The sequence below is a fragment of the Penicillium expansum genome (assembly GCF_000769745.1).
Source record: "Penicillium expansum strain MD-8 chromosome Unknown contig230, whole genome shotgun sequence".
Taxonomy (NCBI): domain Eukaryota; kingdom Fungi; phylum Ascomycota; class Eurotiomycetes; order Eurotiales; family Aspergillaceae; genus Penicillium; species Penicillium expansum.
In genome coordinates, this window is record NW_015971374.1 from 31,687 (window position 1) to 55,464 (window position 23,778).

General features: G+C 50.9%; 10 protein-coding genes across 10 annotated transcripts; 5 read left to right on the forward strand and 5 right to left on the reverse strand.

Moving 5' to 3' along the window:
* Window positions 1–372: 372 nt before the first annotated feature.
* On the reverse strand, window positions 373–2,639 carry PEX2_070440 (glutamate--tRNA ligase GUS1; the record flags this gene model as incomplete). Its single annotated transcript, XM_016744315.1, has 3 exons — window positions 373–1,864; window positions 1,942–2,327; window positions 2,379–2,639. The coding sequence occupies 3 exons, from the start codon at window positions 2,637–2,639 to the stop codon at window positions 373–375; spliced, it is 2,139 nt and encodes a 712-aa protein (XP_016596987.1).
* Window positions 2,640–2,798: 159 nt separating this feature from the next.
* PEX2_070450 (mitochondrial 54S ribosomal protein uL1m) lies at window positions 2,799–3,823 on the forward strand (the record flags this gene model as incomplete). Its single annotated transcript, XM_016744316.1, has 3 exons — window positions 2,799–3,037; window positions 3,111–3,675; window positions 3,731–3,823. The coding sequence occupies 3 exons, from the start codon at window positions 2,799–2,801 to the stop codon at window positions 3,821–3,823; spliced, it is 897 nt and encodes a 298-aa protein (XP_016596988.1).
* A 172-nt stretch (window positions 3,824–3,995) lies between these two features.
* PEX2_070460 (COG2 family protein) lies at window positions 3,996–4,931 on the reverse strand (the record flags this gene model as incomplete). Its single annotated transcript, XM_016744317.1, has 2 exons — window positions 3,996–4,868; window positions 4,917–4,931. The coding sequence occupies 2 exons, from the start codon at window positions 4,929–4,931 to the stop codon at window positions 3,996–3,998; spliced, it is 888 nt and encodes a 295-aa protein (XP_016596989.1).
* Window positions 4,932–5,524: 593 nt separating this feature from the next.
* PEX2_070470 (uncharacterized protein) lies at window positions 5,525–6,784 on the forward strand (the record flags this gene model as incomplete). Its single annotated transcript, XM_016744318.1, has 1 exon — window positions 5,525–6,784. One exon carries the CDS (start codon window positions 5,525–5,527, stop codon window positions 6,782–6,784), a length of 1,260 nt encoding a protein of 419 aa, XP_016596990.1.
* A 374-nt stretch (window positions 6,785–7,158) lies between these two features.
* Window positions 7,159–8,395, reverse strand: PEX2_070480 (NMT1/THI5 family protein; the record flags this gene model as incomplete). The annotated part of the gene is made up of 4 exons (XM_016744319.1): window positions 7,159–7,830; window positions 7,893–8,042; window positions 8,098–8,269; window positions 8,361–8,395. 4 exons carry the CDS (start codon window positions 8,393–8,395, stop codon window positions 7,159–7,161), a joined length of 1,029 nt encoding a protein of 342 aa, XP_016596991.1.
* Window positions 8,396–9,364: 969 nt separating this feature from the next.
* PEX2_070490 (Glycogen synthase) lies at window positions 9,365–11,690 on the reverse strand (the record flags this gene model as incomplete). Its single annotated transcript, XM_016744320.1, has 4 exons — window positions 9,365–9,500; window positions 9,552–9,747; window positions 9,801–11,163; window positions 11,235–11,690. 4 exons carry the CDS (start codon window positions 11,688–11,690, stop codon window positions 9,365–9,367), a joined length of 2,151 nt encoding a protein of 716 aa, XP_016596992.1.
* A 1,567-nt stretch (window positions 11,691–13,257) lies between these two features.
* PEX2_070500 (uncharacterized protein) lies at window positions 13,258–14,983 on the forward strand (the record flags this gene model as incomplete). The annotated part of the gene is made up of 2 exons (XM_016744321.1): window positions 13,258–14,343; window positions 14,570–14,983. The coding sequence occupies 2 exons, from the start codon at window positions 13,258–13,260 to the stop codon at window positions 14,981–14,983; spliced, it is 1,500 nt and encodes a 499-aa protein (XP_016596993.1).
* An 874-nt stretch (window positions 14,984–15,857) lies between these two features.
* Window positions 15,858–16,180, forward strand: PEX2_070510 (uncharacterized protein; the record flags this gene model as incomplete). Its single annotated transcript, XM_016744322.1, has 2 exons — window positions 15,858–15,950; window positions 16,019–16,180. The coding sequence occupies 2 exons, from the start codon at window positions 15,858–15,860 to the stop codon at window positions 16,178–16,180; spliced, it is 255 nt and encodes an 84-aa protein (XP_016596994.1).
* Window positions 16,181–16,608: 428 nt separating this feature from the next.
* On the reverse strand, window positions 16,609–20,000 carry PEX2_070520 (vacuolar protein sorting-associated protein 54; the record flags this gene model as incomplete). Its single annotated transcript, XM_016744323.1, has 3 exons — window positions 16,609–16,795; window positions 16,849–19,714; window positions 19,772–20,000. The coding sequence occupies 3 exons, from the start codon at window positions 19,998–20,000 to the stop codon at window positions 16,609–16,611; spliced, it is 3,282 nt and encodes a 1,093-aa protein (XP_016596995.1).
* Window positions 20,001–20,464: 464 nt separating this feature from the next.
* PEX2_070530 (MCM DNA helicase complex subunit MCM5) lies at window positions 20,465–22,784 on the forward strand (the record flags this gene model as incomplete). The annotated part of the gene is made up of 4 exons (XM_016744324.1): window positions 20,465–20,601; window positions 20,656–20,782; window positions 20,832–22,234; window positions 22,292–22,784. 4 exons carry the CDS (start codon window positions 20,465–20,467, stop codon window positions 22,782–22,784), a joined length of 2,160 nt encoding a protein of 719 aa, XP_016596996.1.
* Window positions 22,785–23,778: the final 994 nt, after the last annotated feature.

Genomic DNA, 23,778 nt, shown 5'->3' on the forward strand with positions numbered 1-23,778 from the left:
TGCTGAGAGGAAGGCCGGGGATTCAGGCAGGAATCGGATTAAAACTGTAGTAGCAAACAACCATTGGGAGGAATGGGAAGAGGTTATATCTACCTGGAATTCTTTCGCAGTTTGAGCTTCCTCTCCTTCTTTCCTCACCATTTCCAACCTGCGTGCATGGCAAGTGCCTCCTGCCCCCTGCCCCCTTTTTCCATCAGACCTTGATCGAAATGGAATTATTCCCAACCTCCCATGCAACTCCCCAGAGCTCAGCAAGCGGGTCTCCTGTATTTATATTCATTTTACTGAAAGCCAATTGGAAGCATATAAACATCTTTCATTCTTCTTTTCACAGATCACTCATAAAACATATTTCATATCATGACACAGGATCTATTTGGACTTGCCGGAAGGAATGTTGAAGAAGACCGCAGGCTTACCAGGAGAGTAAGCACGGTCAACGCGGTAGTAGCCCTTGCGGTCGAACTGGATGATGTCGCTCTCCTTGAGATCAGCGACGTTGCAGTCGGCCAGACCCTCCTCGCGGAACTCGGTGTGTAAGTTGAGGAAGTCCTCGAGAACGTCATCCTCACCGAGAGAATCCTTGGTCAGAAGGTGGTCGAAGTCGACCAGCTCGACGGGGACGAGGTCCTGTCCCTCGGTAGCAAGCCAAGTAACCTTCTTCTCGGTCTTCTTGACATCACCGGCCATGTGCAGCTCAAGCTCGAGATCGGTGATGATGCCCTCAGCATTGGTGCTGACCTTACGGACAATGGCGTTACCCCAGTTCATAAGAGTGATTTCCTCGTCAGGCTTGAACAGCTTGACATCCTCCTGCTCGAGGATGATAGAGCTGCTGTAGACAACCTTCTTCATGCCGACGGCGGCGTTCTTGATGTGACGAGGCTTCTCCTCAGAGTAAGGGGTAGCAGGGCCACCGGTGACCGTGGTCTTGACAACGTTCTTGTTGTAGATGGTGGTGTGGCGCGGGGCAATAGGGTCAATGTACTTCTTGTTGGTTGCCCAGATAAGACCCCAATCGAAGTTGGTCACAGCCTTAGAGGGGCCCTGCTTAAGGATGAACTCACGGAGAGCGGGAATTGTCATACCGCGGCGACGAATACCACGAATGGTAGGGAAGCGAGGATCATCCCAGCCCCAAACAAGACCAGTCTCGACCAGCTTGGTCAGCTTACGCTTAGAGAGGAGGGTGCGAACGAAGTTCATGCGGGCGAAATCCCACACCTGCACATTGCGCAGCTTCATAGTGTCCAGCATCCACTGGTACTGGGGGTTACGGTCACGGTACTCGATAGTACGCAGAGCATGGGTGACACCCTCCATGGAGTCAACGATAGGGCAGGCAAAGTCGTAAGTCGGGTAGATCTTCCACTTGCTACCGGTGCGGTGGTGGACCGCTGGGTTACAGCGGTAGATGACGGGGTCACGCATGGCCTTGTTAGGGCAGTCGAAAGAGATCTTAGCACGGATGCACCAACGAAGACCCTCGGGGGTGCCGCTCTTCATCTCCTCTAGGCGCGACAAGCTCTCCTCGGAGGAAAGATCGCGACGCTGGCTAGGCAAGCCGTCCCATCTCTGGGCGGCCATAGTCTCCTTATCGGTATCATCCGCGTAGGCGTCACCCTGCTTGATGATCTTGATACAGTAGTCGTACAGCTCGTCGAAGTAGTCACTGGTGTAGGTCATCTTGTTAGGCTTGATGCCCATGAGCGCAAGGTCCTCCACGATGGCGTCCTCGAACTCCTGCTTCTCGTTGGAAGGGTTGGTATCGTCGAATCGAAGGAGCATAGTACCGTTGTACTTCTCGTGCGCAAAGTAGTCATTGAGAAGAGCGGCCTTAGCGTGACCAATGTGGAGATATCCACTACATTAGAGAACTGGGTTAGTCTAGATGACAGAGCAAATCAAGCGACCAGGGAGCAGGGATCGGGAATAACTCACGAAGGCTCGGGAGGGAATCGGGTAACGACACCGTTCTCGGTGTTCTTGAGTGCAATGTCGTAACTAGCACCCTCCTTGGACTTGGCCACCTTCTTCTCCTTAGCAACTGCGTTCATGGACTCCACAGCAGCGGTAGTCCAGGGGCAAAGCTCCTCCAAGAAACGGTACCAGCGGGTAAGGTTGACCAGGGATCCCTTCTTCAGGGCCGCAGCGGCGACACGGTTACCACGGAGAGCACCCCAGAGGGCAATGTCGGGGGTAGACAGAGAGTATCCGACGACGAACGAGCGCATAAGGAGGTGGGTATCAAGGCGCTGGAGCACGGGATCGAGGGCCTTGAAGTCAAGGGTGGTCAGGGAATCCAACTGAGAGATCCACTCGGCCTCCTATTGCATGGTTAAAAATGACTCGACCGCGGGGTAGTAGTGGTAACTTACGATCTTGGAATCCTTGCTAGTCAGGAAAGGGAAGTGAGCAGTAAGCTCCTGGATGACATTGGCAGTGCCAAAGACAGAGTTGGAGCCAGTGGTGAGCTGCACAATGGCCTTGTCGCCATCCTGGAGAAGAGCAGTGTCCTCGTAGGTGATGGTGACGACGGGGGTAGGGCGGGCCTCATTGATGGAGGTGACGATGAGAACCACGGGCAGAAGAGCCGCGTGGTTGCCACGAGTGGCCACTTTCAACTCGTACTCAGACATTGTGTAGAAGTGTAGTGTAAGAAGCAATGTGAATTTCTGGAGGGGCAGAGTCATTATCTACAGTCCCCGTCCGGAGCCACATTTATCCGAGCCCGACAGCTTTCCGGCAGAAAACAATTGCTTCATCCAGTCGATCAGCTCGAATCAACGCCTGTCAACATGTCGTCCTCCGGCTCGGTTCTGCCCACTGCGGCACGCGGAATCCTCTCATCATGCCGGAATCCGCTGCGGAACACCTCAATCGCTCCAGTTCTCTCGACTTTCCAGCAGGTCCGAGGTCTCAAGAACAAGCCAAAGAAGGGGAAAGAGCAGCCTACCAAGAGCCGAAAAGGACCCCAGGAGTTCCGGCAAATCAATTTGAAGGATATGCCGCAGTATTCTCTGTGTGATGCTATGCGGTATGTACTGAGCATCAGAAACTGGGACGTCAGTCAATACCAGGGTCATCAATTGACACCTTTCTTTCTGCAGATATATCCGGGCCATCGAAGTCGGTCGCGAACCGTCCGTCCAAAAATACGAACTGCACATCCGACTGCGGACAAAGCGCGACGGCCCCGTCATTCGTAATATGCTCCGATTCCCCCACGCCGTCCAGACCGAATCCCGCATCTGTGTCATCTGTCCCCCCGGTTCGAAAGCAGCCAAGGAAGCGCTTGCCGCCGGTGCTGTTCTTGTCGGTGAACAAGAAGTGTTCGATGCTGTCAAGGCAGGCACTATTGAGTTCGATCGCTGTCTCGCCCACCCTGACAGTTTGCCGGCGTTGAACAAGGCCGCCCTGGGTCGTATCCTCGGTCCTCGTGGTTTGATGCCCAGTGCGAAGACCGGTACCGTTGTGGAAGACGTGGCTGCGCGAGTGGAGATGCTCCGTGGTGGTACCGTGTACCGTGAGCGTGATGCCGTTATCCGCCTGCCTATCGGACAATTGGGCTTCTCTCCGGAGCAATTGCGCGACAACATGCGCGTGACCCTCGACCAAATTAAGAAGGATGCTTCCGCGCTGACCGACCGTGTCAACAAGGAGGTCTATGAGGTGGTAAGTACTCTAATTGATTTTATTTGTGGAAACAAGCTTCTAACAACACCATCAGGTACTGAGCTCGACGAACGGACCCGGATTTTCACTCAACGGCGAGTTTAGCTCCGATGCCTCCCCCGCAACCTCCGCCCTGAAGGGCATGTAACATACTCAATTTTCTTTATATCCTTTGGCGTGTACAAATTTATTGTTTTATTAGGAAAGGACATGGTGTATCATGGTATCATTGTTGAATTAGAACTTTATAAGACCAAACGCCGACGCTATGTATGCAAACCAGTGCACATTGCCAATTTTCAGGACGAGGCACGTTGTTTTTACAGCTTGAGGTTCTTCAGCGCGGCGACGGCACTGACATCCTCACCCATAAGCTCGTAGAGGCGCAGAACTGCCATTGTCCTAGTATCGCGTTTTCCCTGTTTCCCACCTGCCGCGGTGGCCTGTTCCAAGGCAGTCTTGAGATCCAGGAGCACCGTGGACTTGATCTTTGCGACTCGCGGTTGCTGTGCAAGTAGGAAGGGATGCTTCTCGCCGACCCGGGCAGCTATCGATGTCAAATAGACAAACTTCTGCGCATGACGTTCCATCCTCTTCAATGAGATTGCGGGTGAACCATCCACTAGCTCATCGTCATCGCTGTCTTCACTCTCCCCGCTGTACAAATCAGACTCTGTATCCGATTCATCCGGTGAATGTTCTTGCGATGACTTGTCCCCGATCATCAACCGGTGTTCCAATTCCTCTACCCGATCCGCATAGTCCAATAGGTCTTTGCCGACGTCCGCGTTCGTCCGTAGCCGCCGCTTCTCATTCAGCAGCTCTTCCACTTCCTGTCGTCGCGCCTCGACCTTATCCCGGATAGCTTTGACATCGCGCTGGAAGGAAAGCACGCCGACCTTCACACCCTCGACTTTCTCCTCGCCCCCACGAAGCGCACTGCCTAACGAGAGAAAGTCCTGATAGTTCTCATTGACAAGATCCAACAGCTCTTTGTTCAGGAATTGCTCCAGTCCCCGTAATTCCTGCCGGAGATCCTCGAGGCTTTGATGACGGTTCGTCAATGATGACAGGAAAGTGGCTGGGTCGAAGTCAGGGGCGAGGAATGAGGTGCGAGATAGCGGTTCCGGGAAGGGCAGGCCGGATGGGTCTTCGTCAAAGTCGGAGGAGACAGACCCGTCGGAGTCGCCGAACTATAGGAGATTAGATGAGGTGTCAATGAGAGTCACGTGGATTCATACTTGGAACCGATTCATGGTGCGTGCGGGCGAAGGGTGGGCAATGGATAAGTAAACACTAGGGAAACGTGGTGGTGGTGGCATATGCCTCGGTATAGCTTGTGGGGCATATTCTCAAGAGGCCATATTTGGCAAATTCAGGCATTCACAATGGCTTTGTGGCCCAGTGGTTAAGGCATCCCGCTCGTACTTATCAGTGCCAACGGGGGGGTCCCGCGTTCAAATCGCGGCAGAGCCATTTCTTTTTTGTACCCTTAGACTACGGAGTGTTCTGGCATATCTCTTTCTAAGGAGGTTTATTTTAATACCTACATATGTAGGTAGTGTACTGTACGGAGATAAGGTACCTGAACCACACTGACAGCTTCGGTGGTCCGCGCATCAGACCCTGGAAGCTTCCCCAACTTCCCCCCACTACCCGTTTCGATGATTTACATCCAAACAAAACGCCCAACGCATGCCGGAGAATATGTGTTGCGCATGCGACGTGGATAAATCCCTCGTGAGCCAAACCTAACCCTCTTAGAGTCCTGTGCCTCTCAGAGCGGGGTCAGAGTCTGCGCTGTCTCCTGCATTACACGTAGCTGTGCGCTACCGAAACCGGTACAGAGATGGAGTCTGATACATTGCCTGATACACGACTGCCGTCGTCTTCCCTACCTCGACAAGGATGGTCCCGACTACTATCCCCACCACACGCGTCTCCAGTCGTGCCCGCTGTTGGCCCTTCAGACCAGACAAACCAACGATACGACTCCGTCGCCGACGACCCCGCCGCCGCATATCGTGCCACGGCTCTGCGACAGATCAACGGTTCCCCGAGGCCTGCATCTCGTCCTATCCGAGTTGATAACCCCTCTGGAAGGCGCTCGTCTACACTCGCTTCGCGCCCCGTGCTTGTCAGAGCGTATTCGGGAGATGCGCAGGGTAGAACTAGACGACCATCTACTATGTCTGCGCGTCGGTTCCTCTCATTCTCTGGCTCAAAGAGCTCGGCTCCATCTCGTCCGTCACAGTCTGATGTCATGTTTCCTACGGATAAGGATTTCAGTATTGAAAGTATACTGCAGGCCATCGAGCCGGATATCCGTGGGACTCTGGACTCGATTGCTGAGATCTGTGGGCGGAGCAAGCTGAGTCTTTCCAATGAGTATGGGAGTCACATCGCGCCATTGGGTGAGATTTGCGCACCTTCGGGTGCGCTGGGACCTGTTGAAGAGGCCAGGTCTAACGAGGAACGAGGTACCGACGACGGCAACACAGTCATTGTTGAGGATGAGGCCAGTCCAGATCCAGCTCGCGATATGAACCCATTCTCGTTTCATCGGTATCTGGAAAATCTGCGACAAACTGCGTCTATACTCGAACAGAATGGTACATCTAGCCCAACGACCTTCAGACAGCCCAATTCTCCACTATCTCCTACCATGGCCTCCGAGGTGGAAACTGTTTTTGCTATTCCGCCAGAGACCATATCCTCAACCCCTTTCACGCGCGAATTCGCATCAAAACCTAAGCACAGCGGACGCGATCTACTTGCGAAGATCGATGCTGCTAGCAGGGGCGAACAGCATTCATCTCAGATGTCCACTCCTGCTGTAGTGTCAGAGGTTCATCTAGAGGCGATTGCAAATGATGGGTCCTCCGCTGAATTCAATATCCTCCCGCAACCTGCTCTGGGTAGTTATGGTTCGTCTGACAACATGGAAAGCTCAGGTCCAGAAATAATCCAATCCCTTCTTGGTTGGCTGAGGTGGACTGCGAGTATCGCTGAACCAGAATCTAGTCCTGCTTTGCAGTCCGCGGAGGGTCGGCTACGAGCCATGCTTGATCGCCCAGGGAATGAAGCTGTATCCCCAACTGTGCCTTGATAATGACTGGAGGCTGTAATACGGTGCCCTGTTATGAGATATGATCTTGATCTTGATGTTAGCGTTAACGACGTTGGAAATATCCCCAATACTATCAACACATTTCTTCCCAAACAAACCGATTCTTTTTCTAATAGGTTTTCTGGACGGTCGTTTTGTAGACTTTAAGGTAGTTATAATATACTCCCGATATACTCGACGTTGATAAAACCTACGATGATTATGTAGGTTTCCCTACATGGATTACAGCACAAGTGATATACCAATAGGGCAGGGATTCCAATTTGACTCAAGCAACAAAGGCTAAAGAGTGAAGCCTATGATAAACATCATCTCAAAATAGAGCCAAGCAGCAGCCAAAGCCTCAGCCCGAGCTAAGCCGAAGCCTTAATCTCAAGACGCTTGTAACCACCATCAGCAGCAACCTCCTGCTGGAGGGCAGCCATACGCTTCTGGTCACCAATAGGATCAGTGGAGTCAGCATCCAATCCCCAAGAAAGGAACTCATTGGTATAATTGGCCACGAAACCCTCCTCCAAGATCCCCAATCTCTTTCCATAGTTGGTAACCTTAGTCCAATCACGCTGAACATTCTTCAAATCGCGCGAGAAGTAAGCAAACGACCGCTCAAAGATCTTGCGGTTGACATCCGTGCCCATGATCGGCTTGACGTCAATGTACTCCGCATACGCGGCGGCAGGGTCAGCCAGGACATCGTCGGTGGCGCGTTTCACGGCGCGCATGAATGCGGATACCTTCTCCGGGTTCGCGGCGATGAAGGCGTCGTTGGCGATGTACAGGATCGAGCAGAAGCAGCAGCAGCCGAGCTCGGCGAGCTGGTCGATGCGGAGCATTTGGACGTCGCTGCGGGGTCGGTTTTGGCCGGCGAGCCATTCTTCAAGTTCGACCATTTGGACGTTCTCGAGACCGATGCCTGCGTCGATGGTGCCGTTGACGATCGCTTTGGTTATGTTCATTCCGCAGCGCACAGCGGTGTAGTCGTCTGCGGTCATGCCGTAGTACTTGGTGAGTTCGTCGATTTGGATCTGGGATTATGTTAGGGTTTGTTCGGTGGGTTGTATAGTGGTTAGGGGGGTGAATTCCATACCTTGCCGAACTCGCCGACGTAGCCGATGCGCTTGCCTTTCAGCGAGCGGAAGTCCTCGGTGATTCCGCTGGACTTCAGGTATACGACTCCAGTGAAGGGCTCATCGAGAAGGGAGCCGATGGAGGTCACCGGGAAGTTGCGGGCCTTGGCCTGGACTTGGTATTAGTATGGTTGAGATAGTTGTATTTTCTAGAAGGATACGCACCGCCAGGGTGTGGATCATAGCCTTGAAGCCCATGTCGACCTTGCCGCTTCCGACGATCTCGGTGACGTCGGAGGGGTCATTGGGCTCGAGGAGAGCCACCTTGAGACCTTCATCCTTGAAGTAGCCTCTGGCCTGGGCGAGGTAGAGGGGGGCGTGGTACGGGGTGGCGTGCCTTTAGAAAGAAAATAACTTAGCCAAGTCGAACTACAAGATGGAGCACAAGAGAGCTCGAAAACTCGAATTCTGAGACAATGTCAGCATACCAGTTGGTCAAAAAAGTAATCTTGTCGGTAGACATGATGGCAGAAAGATCAAGCTATTTCAATACTTCAATTGGGTCAGCATGCCAAGAGAGAAAGTATCCAGCTCTGCTCTGTCTATGCCGTTCTCCATTCAATCTATGTATTCAATTGAACAGAAACCAGCATAGGACAATGTGAGCAGAACCAGACACAAAACACAAAACAGGGGAACAATCAAAAGTCACGCATGTCCTTTCGCTAGTATTGTCTAGATCAAGTTTTGACAGTATAATCTCAGAACAGCCAGCCAGTTGATATAGGAAGAAACCTATACAATACTCCAGGAGACCTGGGATATATGTATAGGTTTGTAGTTCTTCCCAATCAACTGGCTGGACCGAACACCTGTCATGCGGTGGCAACGACTGTTATACGAACAAATACCTTGACCCATCTCTTCATCGTAGCGAGGACTGTGTCCTGCAACCCCGCGGGGTCCCGGACGTGCGCGGCTCCATTGGAGAGTCGTACCGGTGGTAGACGTTGGTCGAAAGTCGAACTGTAGTTGAGTGGAAGAGTGATGGTGGGAGAAAGAAGATGGAGGGGCAGGAGGGGTAGAAATAGCACACAGAAGTACGATGAATCATAGTTCGCTAAAGGTTCACCGGAGCGAGAATAACCGGCTATGATTGCCTGACCTCGTAACTCAATATTTCCAAGGCTCCGATGCATCTCCGGTGTCACCTGGGCTGATGTTCAAGTGGATATTGTCGGAGCTCATCCCTCCGCGGAGGGGAGGACAGCATTACACCCGATATCCTTGCAACGTACAACGTATAACTCTCGATTTCATTCAGTTTAATTAAAAAACAAACATAGGCTTCAGATGCACTGCTAGGGAAAAAGATCATAAAAAGCAGAGTGATTAAACAAGTACACATGACGTCAATGGGAGAGTGCCCACTCCAACGGGGATTGAGGGCCAATGATGAAGACAACTAAAACAAGGGTTCCAATACCCTCGGTTATTCTGTGCCGGCTCCTTTTTCGGACTCGTCGTGGCCATTGATCGATATACTATCCAGTGGGGATGCAGAACGTTCCCCCATCTTGCGAGTTCGCAGTGTGAGGGGGAAGTGCTCTTCGGGCTCTTCCTCTTCACTGTGGAATGTATTAGTATTTGGCAAATACCAATGATTAGATAGAACTCACGGCAATTTCCAGGCAATATAATCCTCGGTGCTCAATCCCTCATGGCCTTCCTGTAAAGAGGCAAAGTCACCCGGTGTCATCATTCCGGAACGATCCCGAGGGGATCCAGGAACGGAAAGCGGGCGGGAAAGCTTCTGTTCCGTCCCTCCAATGATATCGAAGTAATCCTCTTGACCCTCGAAGGAGGACGGGTAAGCTGTACAATGGATTAATTCTGATCACTGCAAAAACAATAGAATTGTGACATACCTCTTCTCAATGCCAGTTGGCGAGCCTTGACATATTCCAAACCCATTCTCTTCCAGTCGAGCAGGTCGCTGAGACGCTCCGTACGGTTACGTTGGTTAATGCGCTGACGACGACTCTTCTCCGTGAAGTTGAACATAAACTCGGTCAGTTGGTTGACCGAGTCATCAACGCCCTTAGCGCGACGGTCCACGATGTAAATTCCATAGTCAGAGGAGTTCTCAATCAATTCCTCCATATAACAACCGAATCCGGACAGGTTGGTGGTGATACTAGGGACACCCATGACTGTACATTCGGCGGGCGTATATCCCCAAGGCTCGTAGTAAGAGGGGAAGACACCCAGATGGGTTCCGCGAACGAAGTCATCGTAGTCAAGCGGCAATACAGGGTTGGCGGAGTTGAGGAATTCGGGGTGGAAGACAACCTTAACCCGGTCGGAGGAGTGGTTAAACAGTTGCACACGACGCAGCTGGTTCAGGATGGGGTCCTCGTGGTCATTGTGCATGTTGTGGGTGACAATCGGGGGAAGACCATGACGCTTCATGCCGAACAGGCGACGACGGAGCATCACGCGATCTTGACTGGTGATGAGATCCTTCTCGTCAGGCATGTTGTCGCCTTCCTTCCAGGAAAGACAGCGCTCATACATGCGCTTGCCGATCCCCTTCTCGATGTTCTCGATGGTGTCGCGCAGAGACTTGACGACGGCCTGTCCCTTGAGCGATTCCACTGTCAATGAAGATGTCTGTGCTGGCATAATGATAAAAGCGACCACGGTCATAGTCGACCCAGCAGCCTTCAGTCGATGATTGAGGCGGGCCAGCCCCTCAATGAACATATCGACTCCCTTATTGCGGTATTCGTAGCGACCCGCAGTGAACAGATATAGAGTGTTATCTAGATCAAAGTCGTTGTGGCCGTAGAAGTGACCGCGAACGAAATCGTTGATCTTCTCCTTGGCTTGGGAGTGCAAGTTCTGGAACTCGTGCATGGCAGAGAACTTCTTGACATTCAGACCATTAGGCAGCACGCCATCGGGTTTCCGCTTCAGCAGGTGCTCACTCTCAAATGCAGTGATATGCGATACAGTGGTAAAGACATCACAGGCATGAGTAGCAGCCCGCTCAATACAGTAGCGGTGGTAGATTCCTCGCTTCCCGGCCTCCGCATCCACATCAAAGTACTGGAGGTTATTATAAAAGTCAACCGATCCAGCACAGAGGTAACGACCCAACAATGTCGCGTGGGTAGTGAAGACAGTTGTGAGGTCCATGTGCCGCTTCTTGGTCAGTGGCAGAGCGACACCAGCCAACCATTCATGGAAATGGGCGATGACCGCCCGGCGACGGTCATGAGCAATGTACTATAGCGGGGCATATGGTCAGTCAAGCTCTTTTGCCATCTCCAACGTTTAGAACAGTTGTTGGAACGTACCTCTCCCAAGAACCAAGCAACCAAGTAACCAAAAACGATAGCCTCATTGGTCTCATTATCACCAGCTGGGGACGGGATGGCCGAAGTAGTCCAAAGATCGCCCTTCCACTCGTCCAACCACCGATATCCAGTACTCGTGTCAATGAGCAGAACCCGAGGGGCACCCTCAATCAGCCAGCGACCGTAGAGAATATCAATACCACGCTCCTTCATAGACTTGATCGTCTCCCGCAAGGCCGGGTTGGCCGGGGATAGCTCCTCAACCTCCACCGCAGCTGAAGCCCTGTTGAGTGGGCCGATCAGGGTGTACCGCTCGCCATATTCGGCGGTGGTCACAGGAGCTTTGGACTTGAGGACCGAGTAGATGCCGCCTACTCGGTTGGCTACTTCAGTAGCCACCTCGAAGAGCATGTGGTTGCGCACATCACGCTTGATGGGTTCGCCGTTTTCCTCCATTATGTTCAAAGGTATGTATTTCTCAGAAAAGCAAAAGAAAAATGAAACGCGAGGAAAGGGGGGATGATCGCAACAACCTTGGAAGAGCTGTCCGACTCGGTCTGTGCGGGGAGAAGTGGACCTTGCGACTTGAGCTTCTGGGGTGGCTGGGGGGGGAAGTTGGGGGGGAAGTGGATCAAATTGAAGAAGATGAGGTCAAAGAGATATTTTGAAGAGAAAAGCACAGGAGAGTTACCGTTTCCTCGTTCCGGTCAAGAGTTTTTCTCCGGACTGGTTGACGGGTGTGACCCTCCAAGGCTTTTTTACCGTGCGCTTAGGCTAAAAAGTCTCTGCGAGGGAAATTCCACCCGAGACTGTTGAGAAAAGTACGTATAGTATTTATATTTGGAAGAGATTTATTTCTTTTGTAGTTATTAAAGTATTGGTATTCTGTTCCTGATATGTAACAGTCATAGCAATATACAAGGTACTCCATAGTCCCAGGAGTAACAAGGAAGTGGGATCACCCCACTGTCTCCTGCTCTCCTGGTTTTTGCCTCTCTCCTTCTCCTATATTTCCCCCTTTGCTACCTCATCTCTCGGGTTTCTCCGATTATTGGGCACCTGATCTACATTTATTTGCCTTCAATCCCAATCTACAGAGCTCAGGGCCAATCCAATTGCAGTTTATCGTTGGATCTGGGGAAAGCTGGAGCCATGATGTCATCTCACAATTTGCTCCACTGAGCGTCGGAGAGGACCCGCCAGAGCTTGGATCATCCTACAAATCGCAATGAATGTGACTACGAAGGGCCACCAATGGCCACCAATGACCCCAAATGGCTTGAAATGGCTTCAATCACCCGCATTTATTGGCGGCAAGGACGCGCGGACCATGTTGGAGGGGATGATCGTCTTGGCAGTTTGATTTCCTCATTGGTGTTCAAATCTACCTATACCGTACAACAGTGCAGATGCAAAATATTTTTTTTGTACAACATTGTGTTCCTTTTCTCTACCTAGGTGGTTCTCTTCCTAGTTCAAAGGGAATATCTCCGAAATCCTGCAATGTCTGACCTAACTCAAGGATGCTTCCACCTGCGCAGTATAATACACCTATTTGCAAGATGGCCACGGATAGATTGTGCCAGGCACTCCAGAACAGTGAAACCAATCTTCCTTTACCCTGTGTTTCTAGCTACCTATATGGGTAGAAAGTACCACAGCGGTTGAGTCATCAAAGTAGAGACACACACCTGGGCACTTGGAGAACAAAGGACCATCGTTGTTGACAAAATCATCAAAGAACGTCCAAAACCTCAAATCTGTGTTTGTTCCCATCCTCATTGTAACTGAGATGGAGTCCAGTCCAAATACATGTAGACAATGTTGTGTGACTTGTTCGAAATGCATCAACTGAAAGGCTCATTGATGTCGATCTCGGAGGTACCAGTATACCAGCCCAGAAGTATATAATAGCCTGAACACGATGAGACAAGAAAGAGAACCTCTGCATCCTCCCGTCCTCCAACATCTCTCTCTTCTAATAAATCCGAGTTCTGAGCTTCGATCGCCCGTCGCAGTAAGCATGTCTGAAAGGAAGAAGACCCGCAAGCGGTCCAAGATTAAGCGTTGGCTGAGAAGTTGGGTTTTCACGCCTCTGGGTAACGTGAGGATCAAGTTGATCAACAAGGTCGAGCGAAAGCGTCGAAGTATTTCAGACTGTGAGCTTAATCGGATCGTTTCTGGTGCCCTCACTGATCGATATCCGTCTCGCTTTTTCCGAGACCGCAATGATCACACATCTATCCCAGTGAGGAGGTCCCTGCTCGAGAATGAGTTTGACATATCGCTGGTAGATCTGGTTGAACCCATACCCGATCAGTCGGGGAATCCGCAACAACGGTCTTCTAGGCTTGATTTGGGCGTGGGCAACGACCCTCTGGTTGACGGAGGAGAACTTGCTGTGCCTACAGCCCAGCCTAAGTCTCATGATACCCGTGGAAGCTGGCGAGGGGATGAACGTTCTGTGTTGAGAATCATGAATCCGGACGTATCTGAATTGAGTAGTGAGGATGAGAAGGCTGAGGAGTCAGGCGCTATTTCTGTAATAGAGGTTAATAGGAATGTGTACGAACTCTCCGCACTTGGGGAAATGAGCCCAGACTTACCTACTGAGTTGAGTGGTGAAGAAAAGCAATCTAGGCAGTCATGTCCCATTTTGGTTGAGTCTGATTTTCACATGGCCAACCCTCTGGTGATTGCAGAGCTGGCTCCTCAACTCCCCGATTTGTATTTCATCCATCAACCCGATCCACCATTATGCTGTCTCATCATCTCAACCCTTCAGGACTCCAGCTCACCAGTTCTTTTCGAGGGCGGGGTCTGTTCGGGAGAACACTCTTCACACGGCCCTAAACCAGTGATTCAACGTCCCTTGTCAGATATGTCCATCAAGAGAGCCAACCCCCAGATGAACACCATGGAATTCCTCATCCGCCAAACACAGAGAAAGCGTAATGCTATTGTGAAGAATAGATACATCTCCCCGTTTGTTCCATTGCAACCACGACCACTAAGAGTTCGAAAAAGTTGCGATATCACCCCTACCAATACGCAGAATGATGTCCTATCCCCCATTCCTGCAGAGACATCCCGTGATGTGACAGCACCAGTACAACGTCCTCCATACAGTCTCCGGCGTAAAATCCAACACGGGCCATTACCTCCTCTACCTCGTTCGAGTCACTCATCTGCAACCTCTTCTTCATCTGGGCCAGCAAAACCCAGCTCTCAGCTACCGGGCATCTCATCCACCACCCCGGTCTCATCTGGACCAGCAACCAGTGATCTCCCACAGTACCCTGACCGACCAAAATCAATGTGCGATGGCTGTCTAGCAGGACGGCACCGTTCTCTCCACAGCCATCCATATCATCACCACGGTAGCAACAGCCCACAATTTGGAATCCCTCCGCTGCCATACCCACTTAGCCCCCGAGAACCAACCCACCTCCCACCTCGCATGGACAGTCTACCAACTTCACCCAGGGCTAGCCCGCAGTGCCGGCACTGTTCGACCTGTCGATCTGGGGCCATCTCTCCGCCAGTGGTGGTTGGTCCTCGGCTTCGACCTCGGGCGTTGGATCGTGTCTCCGCCTCCTTCTCAGACGTTGCTCCTGAACCACGTTGGGCTGGTCCTGAAGGCCCCAGGGGGTTTTATGCTGTATCTGAAGATGGCTTGTCCTTATTATCTGTTGAAACGGATCGTATTGATCAAAGTGTTGGTTCATCTGGCTTGGAATTGTGTCTAATTGCGGGATCGACTGCACAAACCCGGAGATACCGTTGATGAAACAGTTGGTGTCGACATTCATTGAGAGTTGGTCAAGGACATCTGATCTCTTTTGTTAACTTTCCCTATGTTGGGTTTCATTTATTTCTCGCGGATATGTGTCAATCTTTTGTTACACTCATCTTGAAGTTAGGGTTGAGATCTCGGGGCATAAAAAGCATCAGAAATCACCAACAAATGATTTTTTCATATCAAGAACCCTTTCACTTATCATTTAGCATTCTTGGGTGTTGTTGCCTGACAGACGTATGGCCCTAGCATGGTGAATTCATCCTTTTCCGCCATCACTAGGATATGCTATATCCCCACTTAGCAGGCTATTTGAGTATCATGGCATAATCAATTAGAACATGAAAAAAAAAGAATGAATGAATATTGATGATTCACTGTGTAAATTTTGAACTGCATATGATATATGTTGTAGACAGTAGCAATGTGGTGGTGTAGAACCAAAGTTGAAGAAAATCGGTTCCGCTCGGTTCTATATATTCCACGCAATGAGCGCACAGGTTGAAATATTTTCCCGATCGCAATTGTTCGATGAAATCATTAACTAATTGATCTCTCGATCTCTGCCATTCCATGAAATTTCTAGACCCAGTTCCAAGGCAATCGAGCAAAGATCTTGATACTACAACGGCCATGAAGTCATAACTCCCCACTATGATTTCAGAATGCTGTCACGGCTCACGATATGAATCAACGAAAACCAAGTATAAGTAGAAGCAACAATTACCCTCCTTTCCATTCCTACAAGCAAAGAAGAACAACCAATTCTAAACAAAATCAAAACTCCATCTTTGAACTTCCCTCCCATCCAAAAATCAGTCAAAATGGTCCGCGGCGCAGAATTCGACAACGGTGTCCCCCAGAGCGACAACCCTATCGAGAACGGTCCTAACAAGGCTCACGGAGTCGGCAATGAGGTATGTTACTGCAACTCCAACATCCTGTGCAGTTATTCTTTTCGGACAATTTCTAACAAATTCCACAGCCCGCAGACCTGAGCCGCTCACACAAGGCTGCCCCCATGCCAGAGCAGACTGGCTCCGGGCGTGACGTATACCCTGGCTTGCCTACTGCTGGGTCGGATCACCCCCACGGTGGTGCTGCCAAGCCCATCTCCCTTGATGAGAAGAACACTGCTGGAAAATAAGTGATTGGTCCACAACTGCTATGATGTGATGCCATGGTTTGGATGGCAACTCTGTATGATTATTATGGTCTCTGGTGTTTTTGATGATTTGCACATATTATGAATGATACACGATATCCTCAAGTCATGAAATCTGGTTCTTGGGTTAGTAGGAAGAGTAAATGAAGTAAAGTCACACGAACATGAAGCAATGTCAGGTTCAGCGACTGTCTAATGCGTAATGCTGGAGATGTATAGAATGAAAATCACATCTGCTCTTATTCATATCCACAAACGCCGGGCTAGCTCTATAAATGCAACTGGTTGACAGCTATGTGGTAGCGGCAATGACAAAAAGTGTACAGCTCGGGAATGAGCGCGCAGGCAAGAAAGGAACATGCAGAAAGAAAATTATATATATAAGGATAAATCGGGGATGGGAATGCGGATTAGGACTTGGTGGAATCAGACCCATTGTCCTGATCTTGCTGCTTCACACTCGTCTCAGATTTCTTGGGTTCGTTGTTAATGGTAATGGCCTTGGCTCGCACGACTTCGAGGAGTTTTTTGCCAACCTCGCTGGCGCCTTCGATTTTGCTCAGTTTTGTTCGGAAATGTTCGACATCGGCTTGCATTCTGTGTATACGGTTAGTATTGTTCATGAGCGGGATTCGAGTGTTCAAACAAACCTCTTCTTTCCAGCCTCCGTCTGCACGTCGGCCTCTTGGAAGGCCTTCGTCCACTGATCACGGTAGCTGTTGAATACGGGTATCATGATCATGCTAACTGTCATGTCTGGAAGATGTTTGCTCAAGACGCGGTGGAGAGTGCCCGTCTCTTTGGCCAGGGTTTCCATGTAAGGATTCACAGCAGGAGTCGCCCCCTTGGCATTCCAGTCGATCTTCTTCATCGAGTTCACGTGGACTGAGGAGCGCGAGCCCATGATATCCACCAATTTCTCGTGAATGCCGCTCTGATGTTCCTGGCATAGTCGCTTGACTTTGTCGAACTCGGCCATCAAGGGGTTTGCCTGTCCGTGACGACGGACGAATTCCCGTACATACGGGACCAAAGCAATCACAAAGCTCAATGCTTGTGATGACAGCGCCAGATGCTTAGTTGTGATATTCTTCAAGCCTGCACTACGAGTAGCGCCGGCCCCAAGAATCAACTGCGATGACCGCGAGTTGAACAGTTTCAGGATATCCAGTAGGTGCGGCGCGATATCCTGGATCATGCTGGGGATATTCGACATGAGGAAATCGAACTCCTCAATGCTGCGCATCATGGCAACGGCAGAGTCAGGGAGAATGTATTTCTGCTCGTCGATGACGGCACTGCGAACCTTGGACTTGTCTGTCCCATTTTCGGCCGCAGTATCAGCAGGTTTGCCTTGATCATTTTCAGGACGTGGAATCCAGATCTTGGAAACCTCGACCCAGGCGTCAATGTCTTTGGTGCTTGCATCGAGAATCCTAGTAAGGATGACGTTCTCGGCATCTCCGAAATCGCGTGCATCCCATCGATCGGCATCCATGACATTGACAATTTGATGGCGCTGACCATCACCGAAACGGGTAATGAAATCGCGGATTTGATTTCCGACAATAGTCTTTAGAGCAGTACCACTGCGTCCCGAGATGGCCTCACATTCATCGGCGAACAGGCGATTGAGAGTGAAGTACCTCAGGAATTCCTCCTTGGACAACTGGGCGGTTTGTTCAGATCGTACCTTCAACACCTTTGTTATCTGAGATTGCGCGATGTCAACTGCCTGACCAAGCAGACTCGACATATCCAAAACCTGCAGAATCTCATCCTGGGCCAGGTCAGAGGCTGTTGGCCCGATCTGTGAAGAGTTTATAGCTTGATCCATACTCATACTCTGCGGATTGGGGCTTCGTGGTGGTGATTTGACACCGGAAGTGGGCGAATTCCCCAACCCGCTAGCAATATCTAGAAGAACCTTAACTTGGACGCTGAGTCGCCTGAGCGATTCACTGATCCCGGTGTATACATTCATCAACATCGCATAAGCATCATCTGGGTCGAGAGCACGCAGATTGCGAGCAAGGATCGATGACTTCTCTTGTTGGCTTAGCTGAGGACCGCTATGTGTCGATAGTGACACCATAGATTCATTATCATCATCACTAGAGCTGGGAAGGTGTTTGCGAATAAGGCCCTTCATTTCTCGTAAAACAGCGGTTTTGAAAGAAGTTGCCGCTGGCATTGTATAGTGCGCACGCGCGAGTCCGTTGAGCTGGGTGTTCAATTGGGATCGCAACTCGTTATTGAAATTCATGTAGGCAGGCGATATCGATATTCCGGACCGCTGACCACCTCGCTGCCGTTGGAATGAGTTTCCCCAGCGCTGCAGGGTTAAATTAGATGGTACGGTTTGAACATGTTGTCGTAAATCTCCCAAAAGGTCGTTCAAGAACCGGGTCTCATAGCCCATGCCAATGCGTTGGCGGAGCTGTGCCAGGTCATCAGATGCCCCCTCGAGGGCCTTGATGCCTCGCAGGTCAATAAGGTGCCTGGGGGAACCCTCCTCATCCTGCGAAGAGGCACGGTCGGGGAGCTTTTCACCGGCCATCAGGTTTTCGACTTCCTCGAGTCCATCGGCAGCTTCCTCAATGTCGCCCTGCTCTACCAATCCTTCACACCGAGACACAGATTCGACCACATCGCGAAGCTGAGCCACGGCAGCTGCCAACATTCGTACATTTTCTCTTCGCCGTCTCAAATTGACAATTTTGAGCCCCCCTAGAGCCATTTCTTTATCGATTTTCTGCAGGTCTTTTCTCAGCACTTGTATCCGGTTAACCGAGTCTGCGGCTTCCGCGTGCAATTCACGGAGAGATCCTAGGGCAGTGAAGAATGATTTGGATGCCGTTGAGATAGACGAAATAAGATGGATCTCCACAGTGTCCATGTACCACGAAAGCTTTTCTTGCAGAATAGCATTCGTCGCTAGTGCTTTTCTTCCAGTTTGCACCGGCTCCGCAACTAATCCATTGGTGTGTTTGTCGTCTTTGGTCGGCGGACGAGGCGGACGAACCACATCTGATTTCTCTGATATCACATCAAACGTACGAGGATTTTCCAGATGGAAGCCCTCTTCGAAATAAACCGGAGGGATGGTGGATAGAGGAGTAACCGCGGGGGCACGACCACGGGCACTGGAGGGACGTCGGCCGCGAGTATCATACGGCGAAGATGACCTTGAAGCGATCGACATGATCGAAGATCTCCGCTCGGGGGACCATGGCATCAAAGAATCGCGATCAGAATCTGGCTTCGGGGACTTCGCAGCCTGTGCCGGTAGGGTATCCTCCCCGGCGCCTTCTTTCGATTGTTGAAATACATCGTACAAACTGCCCACTTGTGATAGATATGGCTGGAAGACCTTTGCATCCACATGCTTGATGTTTGTCAGAGTCACTGGCGGGATATCACGAGAGGATGGAGGCTTGAACCCGGCGGAAGATGTGGCACTACCGGTCGTCATACCGGTGCGGATGATTGGGGGCTGGAGGAGGGTCGAAATGGCTACATGGGCGTTAACAGGTCAATCATCGAGCAATTGGGAATTCCGAGGCAACAAACCATTCTGCCCAGACTCTGCGACAGACTCCGAGATTGAGCCATGGTAGTGAGAAGACTCTAGGACACCCCCAATGCTCACGATAGAGCTCGCGGTTGATCCCCTCCTCAGGGGGAGCCGCTGAGGGGCCACACGTGGGGATTCCAGCTGACTTGTTGAATAAGAGACTGAAGGCGACGACATCCCGGACGCCAAGCTATCAATTGACTTTCGTGGACTGGTTGTCGACATGGCTGCCACGAGCCGGATCGGACAGCCACCGGGGGAGGGTCGATCGTTGTGATGTTCCGTGTTATCTGATCATGACAGTGGATAGACTCCTGACTGTAGAGCTCTAGCAGCCTCAGGTACGGGGTCTGATACAGGTCAAGTCGACTTCCGCGATTAGAAATGTTCGTCCGAGATCGCCTCGGGTCCTGGGTGAAGAATGCTTGTGATGTGGCTTTCTTTCCATCAAGCTGGTCATGGCCCCAATCGGCCAAAGCACTAACGCCGGGCGCTTCCCCGTGCTGACTCAGATCATTGTGCCTAAGGCCACAATATTTAGGCCTCAGGCGACAGCTGACTCAGAAACCACTTAACGCGCGAACCCTCGACGCGTCGCGTTGGTGCCACACTAACCAAAAGTTCTTGAAGCCTCCCTTCCGCCAAATCATCAACCCCCCCAACCTGCCACATTTGCGGTCCTCTACGCCATGGATAGACGCACCCCCTATACTTTGAGCGTACTTGCGCCTAGCACAAATGGTGCTGATGAAGATCGCACCACCATTCAAAACCGCCTTCGGGATTTCGTGCTAGAATTTCAGCTGGATAATGCATTCGTCTACCGGTACGCATCCCACGGCCATGAGGGTCCAATGGAGGCTAATTTATGATGAAACAGTGATCAATTACGGCAAAATGCCCTTGTTAAACAATACTACTGCGATATTGACATTGCTCATCTAATTTCTTACAACGAAGAATTGGCCCACAAACTCACCACCGAGCCCGGCGATATCATCCCTCTTGTAAGTTTTTTTTATCCCGCTAATTTTGACCCTCGCTAAGTCGAAGTAGTTTGAGCTGGCTTTGAAGCAATGTACTGCACGGATTGTCTACCCCGGGCAGCGAGATATCACACTACCCTCCCACCAACTGCTCCTACACTCTTCGGCATCGCACATCTCTATTCGTGATCTCAATGCCACCAACATCTCCCACCTCGTTCGCATCCCCGGAATTGTGATTGGAGCTTCAACAATATCTTCCAAATCAACGATCATCCACGTTCGTTGCAAGGGCTGCGATCACAGCGAGAACATCCAGGTCGATGGTGGCTTCTCTGGCCTATCGCTGCCACGCCGCTGCGGTCGACCCAAGAACGACAACGATCAACCTAACGAGCAATGTCCCTTGGATCCTTACGTTGTTCACCACGAGAGATGTCAATTCGTGGACCAGCAAGTCCTCAAGCTTCAAGAAGCCCCTGACCAGGTGCCAGTGGGTGAGATGCCGCGACACGTCCTTATTTCGGCCGATCGCTACCTTGCCAACCGAGTTGTTCCTGGCTCCCGTTGCACAGTAATGGGTATCTTCTCTATCTACCAAGCGAAGGGTGTCAAGAAGGAGGCTGCCGTGGCTATCCGCAATCCCTATCTCCGCGCAGTGGGAATCACCTCCGACCTGGACCAGACAGCAAAGGGCGCCTCAGTCTTCTCCGAGGAAGAAGAACAAGAATTTTTGGAGCTCAGCCGTAGACCTGACTTGTATGATGCACTCGCTCGAAGCATTGCCCCGTCTATCTATGGAAACGCGGATATGAAGAAAGCCATCGTGTGTCTGCTCATGGGTGGCTCAAAGAAGATTCTTCCTGATGGAATGAAACTTCGTGGTGATATTAACGTGCTTATGCTGGGTGACCCCGGTACTGCCAAGTCTCAGCTTTTGAAATTTGTTGAAAAGGCTGCTCCCATTGCCATCTACACCTCTGGAAAGGGTTCCTCTGCCGCTGGTTTGACGGCCTCCGTGCAGCGAGACCATACCACTCGCGAGTTCTACCTCGAAGGTGGTGCCATGGTGCTTGCTGATGGAGGTGTTGTGTGTATCGATGAGTTTGATAAGATGCGTGACGAGGACCGAGTGGCTATTCATGAAGCCATGGAACAGCAGACCATCTCTATCGCCAAGGCCGGAATCACCACTATCCTCAACTCAAGAACATCCGTCCTGGCCGCCGCTAACCCTATCTTTGGACGATACGATGATCTTAAGACCCCCGGCGAGAACATTGATTTCCAAACCACTATCCTGTCCCGTTTCGATATGATCTTCATCGTCCGCGATGAACATGAGCGTGGCCGTGATGAGAAGATTGCCCGCCACGTCATGGGTGTGCACATGGGTGGTCGTGGTGTGGAGGAGCAGGTGGAAGCCGAGATTCCCGTTGAGCAGATGAAGCGCTACATCAGCTACTGCCGCAGGTATGTTGACATTTATTACTGATTGAACCGTTATATTCATACTAACATCCCGTCTAGTCGTTGCGCGCCCCGTCTCTCACCCGAAGCCGCGGAAAAACTCTCGTCCCACTTCGTCTCCATCCGAAAGCAAGTCCACCGGGCCGAGATGGAGTCCAACACTCGATCATCGATCCCCATCACCGTCCGTCAACTCGAGGCTATTGTCCGTATTTCCGAGTCCCTCGCCAAACTTTCTCTCTCCCCCATCGCCACAGAAGCTCACGTGGACGAGGCTATCCGTCTGTTCCTGGCATCTACCATGGACGCCATTACCCAGGGTGAGGGCCAAGGCAGCAAGGAACTCATGGAGCAGAGCAGCAAGATTGAGGATGAGCTGAAGCGTCGTCTCCCCATTGGCTGGAGCACAAGCTTGGCCACTCTGCGCCGTGACTTTGTCGATGGTAAGAACTATACCGAGCAGGCACTTAACCGTGCGCTGGTGGTCTTGCAGCGACGTGACACCATCCAGATCCGTTCCGGTGGATCCCAAATCTACCGCAATGGAGTTTAATCTGTGACTTTTTATGATTCTAATGTGTTTCTGTTGATACACCTGGTATGTGTGCTATGGGATGGGTTGTTGATTCTGTGCATCTGTCGATCTTGAAAGGCATGGGAGTTCGCAAGTGGTGTTGGGTGTCTGATATTGAGGTTTTGAGGGTATTTTGAAGATCAATTGCATATTCTTTTCTCATTCTTCCTAGAATTCATTGTAAGACATGGTAACTTCCTTGTCGTGTGTCGCGGCTTCCCTTTTGGGTCAAAAAACCGTCACCCACCCCAGTTTCCCCATTGCCTTAAGCCTCTGGGAAGGTATAAATACCTGCCCCCTCCCACTTTCTCTCTCTTCTTCTTTCTTCTTTCTTTCTTCTTCAACTCTCCGGGCCCACATTGCACTCCGTGATTCCCCGGACACCCAACATTTTTTTGAACCTCTTCAGCTTCAGGGTCATATTCAACATATGGCAGGTTGTTGTCCAGTGAAGGAAGTGAAACCCTGAGGACTCTGACGGGTCTTCTGTAGGCGGCCTAGGCTAGGCTGCGAATGGCACGAAGCATGTCCTAGGAGGAAACAGGCAAGAGCTTCGGCTGAGACACTCCTATTCACCTCTGCGGAAACAGACTGTACGTGTTTAGGTGCTCCCATTGTCCGTCAGGAGCTGAACCAAAGGGGCTCTGTTCTCATCTCCTTCTACGTGCTCAAAGTTTTCTTTGAGTCAATTTTTGGAACCTTTCCACAGAGATAGCTCTCTGTTGTCCAAAGAATTTTCTGAGAACGTTTCTTATTTACTCGATGTTCCTTTGATAATTGTCTTTCTTCCTGGTCCTGTTGTGTGTCAACCCTGTGAGCTTTACGATGCTTGATCCCGTCTTTGCGTGTCTCCACTTTGTTGCCTCCACCTTGTATATATACAATGAACAATACACAGCCTTTCGATTTGATGATCTTGATGAGTGATTTTAAACACTTAGAATAAGTCTTATGATGACCTTCTGCACTTTAA